The sequence below is a fragment of the Plectropomus leopardus genome, chromosome 4 (genome assembly GCF_008729295.1).
Source record: "Plectropomus leopardus isolate mb chromosome 4, YSFRI_Pleo_2.0, whole genome shotgun sequence".
NCBI lineage: Eukaryota > Metazoa > Chordata > Actinopteri > Perciformes > Serranidae > Plectropomus > Plectropomus leopardus.
In genome coordinates this window covers 23,161,520-23,172,217 of record NC_056466.1, presented here as the reverse complement: position 1 = coordinate 23,172,217, position 10,698 = coordinate 23,161,520, and the positions used below count along the sequence as shown (strand labels likewise).

Sequence of the window (10,698 nt, the reverse complement as noted above, 5' to 3'; positions counted from 1 at the left end):
AACCATTAGATATTAGCACTTGGTTTATTTTGGTGAAATATATCAAAAAGCAGAGAGAGACATTGAATCACTGGATAAAACAGCCAGTCAGTTCTTCTTCATTGATTTTGTTAGCTAACTCTGTAATTTTGTCTGTGCCGTCGCAAAAAGTTTCTTCAAGAAATAACAAAAAACAGCAACAATTAACGCACTACCATCCATACACATTAAAGAATCATTCTGGTTTTTTTTTTAAATACTTTTAATGTTGCAGTTTTGGTCAACCTTCCTAATAATAAAACATATCTCATCATTGATGAGAACTGGTGAGATCTGGGAACGTGTCATTAATTAACCTGGAATAATGCTTTAACAGTTAATCTGCTCTTTGACTCCCATGGGTCCATGTTTAGGATCGCTGTTTCCATGCAGGCTGTAATAGACGTGCTCCTCAAATCGGCTGAGATCCAGATGTTGGTACGGACAGGTGTGTTTTGGTGCATCCACATCAACATATTCACCAAGGCAGAGCGTGACGCTAGACTCCCGCTGCTTTGGTGTGAAGTGGGAGCAGAGGTCAGGTGGTGGCGGTGGTAAGGCTGAAAGATCGGTGCAGTCCAGAGTCGAACAGCTGCAGCGGAGTCCAGGTTCAGCTGCCACACCAGGCATCATTGTCTCGTAGTCAGATGATATCTGTGGGAACAGCAGAGACCTGCTGAGACTGAACTGCTTGTTATTAGCACCTTATTCAGTGTTTTCAGGAGGCCAATAACGCTGTATTTGAAACCGTAACACAAACATTATTTGTGACCGTTTCAGTGCTTAACATTTTGGCATGCAGTAGGCGGAGTAGTCCAGACTGATGCATACTGGATTTTATCTAAATCATTACAGCATCCTGGTATTTTTGGAACACTGTAGATTTTGCCGTTGTTTACATCCTACACGCTACATTTTGGCCGAATTAGTACGTACTACTAGTATTGGTTGGTTTCGAATAGCCTATGAGTCTACAGCTGCATGCTAGCAGCTCTATACTTAGGCACATTGCCACTTAGAGCTAAATGCTAACATCAGCATGCTAACATGCTCGCAGTGACAATGCTAACATGTTTATGTTCAGCAGAAATATAAAGAATATGGAATATGACCATATGATCATCAACAGGTGACATCAGTCACTCAACTATAAATCTAAGACACAGACATTAAATGTCTGCAGAACAGCATTGCTATCCCTGGAGCCATGCTGCTTCTTTGTTTAGAAGTTTTTACAAACCTCTCTATTTGTGCGTGGGCTGGGTCTTCGTTGTTTAACAGCCAGCAGCAGACAAAGCGTAAACAGGCATATAAACAGCATTGCTGAAATACACATCACTGCAGTCATGAACAGCGGTAGGTGAAGCTCTGCAGGAGAGAACATATGAAGTTTAAAAGGATTCACAAACATAAAATCATCAAATTATGTATACTATGAATATGCACGCACGCACACACACACGCATGCACGCACATGCGCACACACACACACACACACACACACACACACACACAGACACACACACGTTGTCACTCACTGTCCACTGGGAGGTCTTTTGGAAGGTTGGGTGATCCAGTTACTGGAAAACATAAACACATAAAAGCACAAAGTATTTATATACAAAAATAGAATAAACACACAGACCTATCTCAAGTATTGTGCAGTTTCACAGATCTGACTCACTTTGATAAGTGATTAGGTCCTCTGGAGGGTTTACTGTTGTTGAACAAAAAACACACTATATATGTATATATTCATAGACAAAGAGGAACATGTTTGGGTTGGGAAAAGTAACACTTCTCGGTTCTTATTCATGGTATGAGTGATATGTTTAGATCGAAACCACCAGGTGGACAGACAGTACAGAGATGGAAAGCTTTAAGGCACTTACCAGAAACCAGATCTTATTATGTGTAAATGTGTGTAACTGAGGACCATGCATAGGCACTGATCCTGTGCTGTATGACATACTGTACCTTGGGAAACGTTCAGTCGCATGAAGCTGATATCATCAGGGTAAAGGCTTATGTCCACTCCACATCTGTACATCCCGCTGTCCTGTGAGGTGAGTTTGTCCACCCTGACGATGAAGAAGGCTCCGGTGGTGTTGTCGTACAGGGAGAAACGTCCATTTCTCTCCCACTGGTCATGTTTTTCTGTCCGTATCAGGTGGGTGAAAGACATATTGTCATCACTGTCATAGCAGAAGTATTTGGCATTGTTCTGCCGGCCGTTGCCATATTCACACCTGAAGTCAAATCTCTGGCCTTCCACACCAGTAAGAGTTTTGGTTTTGACACTGATCAGAGCTGTCAGCCAGAAAAAGCTGTGTTAGATGTGTAATCATGTAACAGCATTTTAATAAGAAGTTTAACAGCAAGTTAAAGAAATCGTAATGCATAGCATGCAGCCCACCTTGGATTTGTAATACAGTAACGATGACAGTTGTAGTTGTTCTCCATGAGATCCAGGTTGCTCCCATCACTCCCAGTTTACCTTCAGTCCACACACTCCGATTCTTCCCCAGCTGTGCAATGAAGCAGCGAACTAGACTAAAGGTTGTGTGGGTGTTCAACCAGATGCTTTCGTGTCCATGTGTTTAAACCTCTTCCTCTTTCGTAAACAAACCTGTCCACACATGACCTTCAACCTATGAAAGTGAAATCCTAATGGCTCAAGAGACTTAAAAATAACCTTTATGGGTGTGTAAATCAGATCATATAAATCTGTTTCTTTTTCTTAAGTTCAGAACAGGATGCAGATTTAATACCCTGCATTCTTCAAGACAATTAATCCCCTCCGCTGCAGTTCATCTGTGCCATCACAAACCGCAACTTGGTTTTGCACCACTTCCTAACATGCACATGTGAAGAGGTTTAACACTGGTCAAAGAATTTTTTTTGGTGTGCTTACTACAATGTTGTTATTATTAATCTATAAAGCATTCATAAATATTTATTAAAAATTAAAGAACCACCAATTAATTTATGTTTTTTTTAAAGAATGGATTGAATAACTTTGTATAATATGATATGGTTACAGTCAGTGATTAGCAGTGCTGGGATGATCACTTTGAAAACTTAATTGCTTACAGATTACTAGTTACCCTGTTAAAGTGTAACAAGTGCTATAACTGTTTAATTACTTCCCTCAACTAATATAGCATATTACATCTGATTACTTTTCTAAAAAAATGTTTTAAACTGGGCAATAAAGCTAAAAATGTCTGGATATATGCTGTGCCCGGGGCGACCTTTAGCTCACCAGGTAGTGTGTGAGCGCGTGAGGCCTCTGCAGCGGCTCAGGTTCGAGTCTGGCCTGTGGCCCTTTGCTATGTGTCATTCCACCTTCCCCGTCTATCTAAAACTGTCCTGTAAATAAAAGAAAAATGCCGCCCAAAAAATAATCTTAAAGAAATATGCTATGCTTAAAGAAAGCATTCCTGCATGGCAAAAAGATGCAAGACAAAAGAGTGAATGTTATGCATTCTACGTTAAAGCTTTTTATCAATGTGAATATATTCAGCTCTAACCCACTTGAAATCTCCAACATTTTGATCAGTAACAGTAATTTAATTACATTTTTTTTTTCTCTGTAACTCTAACTGATAACAGTTATATTCATTTTGGAATTTAATTTTGTTCAACTAGTTACTTCCTAACACTGGTTACTAGCTGGTGGACATGGTGGAGCATTTAGCAGGTGGATACAAACACAACTACAAAAGAAAGCAAGTGCTGCTCTGTGTTTGCCAAACCCCAAGCAAGTGCACCTGACTTAAAAGCCAGTTTGACATCTAGTGTCCAAACCATGTAACTAAAACTTCTGGGTCCTTCACTTGATGCCATGGGGCCCACAAAGACTTCTTTCCCCCATTGACATAAGGCACCCATTGGAGACATTGGAGACATCAAAACATTGACAAAATGATTCATTTCACCACTGGGATTTGAACCATTCGGTTTTTATAACATTTCAAAGAAAAAAGAGTTGCACAATTCATTTCATTGATTTTTATTTATAAGGAGAATAGACAATCAACATTTCTGTAAATGTACCAGTGTTAGACAGCAAGCTAATTTTCTACTGGAGTCCTTCAGTAAGATGTTCTGAAACCTTTAAAATGATAAATTTCACATAACAACTGCAGCAGGACACCATAAAGACATCAACAGCAACAACAAACAGGAACTCCCAAGTCAGACCACAAGTCAGTGCGAAGCAACAACAAACAGAGAACATCAGTACACAATAATAGCAGAGCAACAACATACAGCTTTTTCACACAAATAGCCATGCAAATCATTTTACCCCCATTAATTTAGTGGAGGGCTGAACCTAAAGTTAGCTGTTTAGCTGATGAAGTCTCTAGTGCACCTGCTCTATGGGCCCAAAGACACAGAAGATCAGCGTAGTTTTATACTTGGAAGTTGAACTTTTTTGGCTTCAAGTGTCACTGAGGAACTTTCATTGGCCCCGCCTCCAACGCTGGATCCATTTCCCTTCATACATCACTAGTGTTTTCACCATTTAGCTTGTTTTTCTGCAATACGCCCCCGAAAAATGAAGATTACATTGTGTTAATGCCTTATAAAGTATGCTTTTTAAAAAGTAAAAACCTGTTATCCTTTCCTGTCATCTGTATATGAACAGTCATTATTAATAACATAGTTCTGTGAAACAACAGGCTGCAAGACTTGCCTTCCACTGGATGTTTGTCTTTTGTTATCTACATTATCGAAGAACGTACACCTTAAACATCCTTTGCTTTCCACTTAATTATGGCTCATTCATAGATTGGATATTGCATCATTATGCACACAAGATAAAATGTTTACAGTTTTACCATAATGTGCTGGAAATTATAATTTGGTGGGTTTTTGCAGTGGTCACTGCTGTTTGTCAGTGTCTTCACTTATATGACCAGCAGGAGTCACCAAATTCATAAGAACCTACTCAACATAATCAATATGAGCCCAAAAAGTGATATTTGTATGTTAAGGGACAGACTTGTCTTATTACTGCTGCTGACTTATTAAAGGTTAAAGCTCCCTCTCCATACTTACCTGCTCTCTGTTACTGCAAACACACATTCAAATATGTATTTGCATATCAGCCACACACACACACACACACACACACACACACACACACCAACACACACACACACACAACACACACACCACACACACCACACACACCCACCCACCAAGGGCACTTGTTTTGTAATTGGATGACAACTTTGGCTACCATTTATCTGCAAGGGGAAGCAACCAAACCATAACCTTACCCCAACGCTTGGCCAGACCTTAAACAAAAACCAATGGTGGTTCAAACCACACACACACACACACACACACACACTAAATCAAAAGAACTCTTTTGCCATTTCCCTACAGAGCTGAAATGCTATTTTATTTAGTAGAAACAGAGACCAGAAATGTGTTTTAGTGTATAAAAACACTTTATTACTCTTAAATAATATTTGAAATTTTGAAAGAAATAGAAAACAGAAGTGGAAACCAAAATCCAGTAACAGCACTCTGGCTAGTTAAGGGTAGTTGGCGAGATGGCCTGAGCTACACCTAAATTACTTATAGTTCCCTGTAACTGAAAAACACTTTAAAGTAATTGAGTTTGTGATACTTCATAAATAAGGAAGTAGTTAAATCTAAATAATCATAAGTAAGAAAAAGACAGCTTTTACTGCTAAAAGATAACTGGCTTGGCAGAGTGGAGATGCAGTAACCACCTCCTCTGTAGCCTCTGACTGGAATTCACATGGTTAAGCATTTACACGTTTAAATGTATTTAATTAAACATTTGTGCATAAAGATAAACAAAAGGCCATGCAAAAATATTGTGATGTTATAATTAAAGTCAGAAGAAAACAAAAAAGACAAAAGTAGCAGTTTTAGCAAAATCCACATTTTAAGTCTCACAGTTTAGTATAGTTTGGTAGAGTACTCATGTGTTAAGATTGTCTCTCTGTAAGCCCACAGACATGTAATAAATTAAATCAGTGCATAGAAGACCAAACCTGTCTATCAGCATATTTTGTAAAGGATAGAAAGTTAGTTCAAATTGAAATGCAGTTTTTAGTTATGACTGGAGAAGCAGAGGTACAGTTCAGCTGTCCAGTGAGAGTAACTCACACTACTCCTGATAAATCCAAACCAAACCAAAGTGATCTGGGCTTCACTTCTGTGGAATCACTGCGAGACGGGAAGTGGAGAGCTTTGCTTGTGCAGCTCTCTGTGTTTTGGCTTGTCGCACTTGTAGTTGCTGTAGATTTAAGACAGCCTTCAGCAGCTCTTTCAGATAAAGGAGGCAAAGGTTTGATGTAGATCCCAGAGCTTGGGTCATGCTCGCCTCTGTTGTTTGTGGCTGAGCATCTTGAATGTGCTGTACCTTTGGCACAGCTGATGTTTTCATAGATATGCAGGGAGGCGTTACATTCAGCTGCTGAAGAGGCAGGTGTTGCCGGGTCCTGCTTTGGCTGATGAGTACAAGAGAGCCTCTTTGATATTTTTTTTTGTAACTGCACTTCCCCACCAATGTCATCGTACTCACAGTCAACCTGTTGAGGTATCAAAAAACAACAAAATTATGAACCCTGAAAAAAAAAAAAAAACCCTGTTGCACTTCTGTCTTTTCATTTGACAATAACACAACTCCGGTGTCACTGACAGTTCTGCTTAGTCGTGGGTTTTAAAGCATCACCACACAAAAAGTCCACACAATTCAAGATAACGGTACTGGTGGACTTTTGGGAAACTGAAACAAGGAAAGGAAACTTGATCATCGTCAGTTTTACTTCATTTGCTGTCAAGACAATCGTCATGTTTTTCTAGGTAGCCATTTGTTGGGCTGTGAAGAGACACCTGATGTGCTGAGCTCCAGCTTGTGTTTCGTACCTCTTTCACATCTGCACTGCTGAGGTCTTTGCTGTTGGAGCAAACTTGTGGCTGAGAATTCAAGGTTTCTCTGCAGTTCCTGATAATCACTGCCAGCATCAAGATAGTCAGTACGGCAACAACCCCAATAGTAGCGTACAATTCAGCCCCTGAGCAGACACAAGAGAGATTGCTCAATAATTTTTACATATCCGCAGATGTCAGTCGGCAGCTGACATTCATGCACCAGTTTCACACGCTGAGTGTAGAAAGGCACCTGTGCTGGTGTTCTGTCCTCCTCCATTAGTGCTGTTTGAGGCTGTAAAGTTGGATGGAATATTACTGTAAGGTTTTCCCTCTATGATTTACATTTGATTTAAATTTATTGATACTTTCTTCCTACCAGTTGAAAGGTTTGCAGGCCCACTGGTATCCACTTCAGATGGTAATTCTGTTGAGTTGGAAATATTCTGATATGTCAACGTGGGCAGTCCAGATTCAAGGTTAGATATGACAGTTGTTGTCTCATTTGGAAGAGCTGTATGGGGGACAAGTACCAATACAACACAGTAAAAAAAAAATTTCCAATCAAAAGTCCTTGATTCAAAATCCTACTCAAATAAGAACTATGTGACATTTAGAGCAATGATAAAGAAAGAAACAATGGCGTCAAGGAAGTCACTTGTGTTGCAATTCATATAGAATATAGAATTAATATAGAAGAGGTTTCACATCTTTGAGCTCGAACTGTTTTGTCAGGAAAGTCATCCAAGAAGGTTAAAGGGGAAATCTCTTCTTGGTGGAACTAATGGATTTGTTAAGCATGTCACAAAAGGCCCCAAACAAACACTGCTTTCTTTCTAAGGTGTCACAGTTGAAAATATAGGGGACCAATGGTTTATTATCCAAAAGTGTATTTGTATGCAAAATATTAGAAAGTTACTCCAGCTATCAGATAAATGTTGTGGAGTAAAACGTAGCCCTTAGTACTTCTGTCAGAAGTGTGGTGGAGTTGATTTATGAAGAAACGTGAGGGACGTTAAATGTTTTTGTTTTTTTTAATGAAATGAACGCATTGATTATGGACCTTAGCTGCATTGCAATGAACATGTTAATGCTGACAGCCCTAAAACATACATAAGAAAAGAAAAAAAAATCCTCAATGATCTTATTTGAGGTAAGAGTAATCAGATCATGCACCTACCTTCCTTTACGGTAAGGTGCACTGCAGTGAATGTATCCAAGCCAGGCCTGTCCACTGAGCACCAGTATCTCCCTACGTCCGACAGCTGGAGTTGACTGAAGGTCACAGTGAAGACTCCGTCCCCTGTATCCACTAGAGTTATCCTCCCTGACACTGCTCTTCCACCAGATTGCACAGTAACCAATATATCCTGTTTGCCTTTACATAGATCCTTACAGAGGTATTTATCGTTTTTCCAAGCAAGTCTGTGTGAACACCGGAACGAGACTTCTCCCCCCTCCAATCCCTCTGCGTAGATGTCTGCTCCCTCTATCACAACAGCTGCCAAAATTAAATCATGTGACAAGAGTTAAAGCATGTACAAGCTGTTTAGATCAATTAATGTCTGTATTTCATTAAGCCACTTACCATAAAGAAGACAATAGAAGACAGAAATGGTCTTCATTCTGATTGATAAGGTGCCAGTTTTGTAATATTTCTTTTCCTAGGTAGTCCCTCCAGGCCCTGTACGAAGACAAAGAACATCCGTCTATCCTAAAACCTACACAGTGGTGAAATGTTTAATCATGCACTATATAGCACCGTGCAATGAAATGACACCTAGGTAAGATGTCAACCCTCTTCCTGTGGTTCTTACTGTATGAGAGCAGAAGGCGAGGGCTGCCGTCACTCAACTCAGGAGTGAGAGGAGCTGTCTCTGATGCATGCCCACACTTAGTTTCACTACTGTCAGTTTATTGTGTCATTATGAGAATTTTGCAATACATTTGAATGTCGGTATGATTGTATGTAATACACACACACACACACACACATATATATAGGCCCTGTACGAAGACAAAGAACATCCGTCTATCCTAAAACCTACACAGTGGTGAAATGTTTAATCATGCACTATTATATGTGTGTATATATGTGTGTGTATTAATATATATATATATTATATATATATATATGCGCACACACACACAAACATACTGTTTATCAGATAGCAGACATCACCAACACCAGCCTTACATTTATTAAACATAATATGCATTTGTATGTACATATGTGTATATATATTGGTATTATGACCATACTGTGCACTATGGCTTTGTATTGTTTTTGTTATTATATATGTTTGTGCTCCATACCATTTATCATGGTCATGAGCCGTATAAATGAAATGTATTAATTAGTGAAGTGAGGTGCTGGTAGTTAGACTTGATGCTGACCTAACAGGCTGCTGAATGTTGCCTTCGTCTTTCTGCCAAAGAGCATATTTTTCAAAATGTAAAAAATCGCCTTAACAGTAGTTCATTCACAGACACAATTAGGCTATAAGAACAAGTCTTGATCCAAATGTTAACAAAATTATAACACAAGATTGCAATGTTAAATTTTAGTGCTCACATCAGTTTTCTGATGCTGTGGCCAACACTCACAGAGTAAACGTGAAAGGCATAAAAATAGCCTTAATGTCATTTAAAGAAGAGGTGACAGACGTAGGGGAACTTAAGTGGAAAGCAACCTGTCAGTAGTTATAATATATGAGTGTGAATGCTTCTGGTTTGTTCTCCACCGTAAGGCGGAGGTGTTAAAACCATAGGTTTTGAATGCAGTGATAGATTGACAGTGTAAACTTCTCTCTCATCTCTCCCTGGAAAGTTTACTCAGAGTGATAGGAAGCACTGAACACACTTTAGCAGACTTGTACATGAAACTCAGTATATTAAACTTTTTACCTTCATTTAAACACAAAATCTATTTATAAACAGAAACTCTGGCGGATCTGATGAAATCAAGATATTAACATCAGCTGTTCATTTTGTTTTTTATGGCTCTCTTGCTTTTAAGTGTTTCATAATTCCAAAAATGAGCTACAGGTAATTCATTATCTTAATCATGCTTAAGCAGCAAACAAACAAAAAAAAAAAACACCTGCAACACCCTAACAACAATGTAGCAACGACAGTGGAAGGCAGATATTAAATGGATGACAACATTCCTTTTAAATGTTTTAAATGTCGCCTTAAGACTGCATATTGTAATTTTTCTGAAGTTATGAACTGTCAGGAAGTGGTTGTGAGGTGGAAGAATTGACATGTTAAATCATAACACAGCACCCTCTGCAGGTCTTACCGCAATGCTACTTTGAATTTAATGACGCTCAGCATCACAAACTCTGCCAGCAGCACGTGTGGGCTACCATTAATCGTTTCTGTGCATTGTGCATTATTTGTTGTATTCTGTTCTGGACACAAAGCATCGTCTTATTCACATGAGCTTATTCATCATTACAGCTCTAATATATCTCCAAATCATATGTATGGAAGATTTAAAATGTCTAAATTAAAATAAGTCAAACTAAGAAATAAAGCAAAATACAGTGTATAGTGTTATATGCATTTCCTTTTTAAGAATGCATTTACAGTGTCATAATGACATGAAAACTTTTGCTTTGCATTTTTTCCAGAAGAAAACACTCAAACTGAGTTTGATTTTAAAATGGCGTAGAAAATGCATGACACAGTGACGAACAATTCATTCACGTTTTTATTTATGTTACAATAAATGCATGTATAGAAAAAGAAAAG

The 10,698-nt window shown here is 38.8% G+C and overlaps 2 protein-coding genes across 3 annotated transcripts; both read right to left on the bottom strand.

The window, feature by feature from the left end:
- Positions 1-5: 5 nt before the first annotated feature.
- Positions 6-2,564, bottom strand: LOC121942531. Of its 2 annotated transcripts, XM_042485759.1 has the most exons (6): positions 2,435-2,564; positions 1,996-2,328; positions 1,703-1,735; positions 1,557-1,598; positions 1,259-1,386; positions 6-672 (listed from the first exon to the last, which is right to left on the bottom strand). In XM_042485759.1, the coding sequence occupies exons 1-6, from the start codon at positions 2,499-2,501 to the stop codon at positions 349-351; spliced, it is 927 nt and encodes a 308-aa protein (XP_042341693.1). In that variant the 5' UTR covers positions 2,502-2,564; the 3' UTR covers positions 6-348. The 2 variants fall into 2 exon arrangements, with proteins under 2 accessions (XP_042341693.1, XP_042341695.1); XM_042485761.1 differs by lacking the exon at positions 1,703-1,735.
- Positions 2,565-6,170: 3,606 nt separating this feature from the next.
- LOC121941665 lies at positions 6,171-8,737 on the bottom strand. The gene is made up of 6 exons (XM_042484492.1): positions 8,528-8,737; positions 8,120-8,440; positions 7,319-7,453; positions 7,193-7,234; positions 6,937-7,085; positions 6,171-6,599 (listed from the first exon to the last, which is right to left on the bottom strand). Exons 1-6 carry the CDS (start codon positions 8,562-8,564, stop codon positions 6,171-6,173), a joined length of 1,113 nt encoding a protein of 370 aa, XP_042340426.1. The 5' UTR covers positions 8,565-8,737.
- Positions 8,738-10,698: the final 1,961 nt, after the last annotated feature.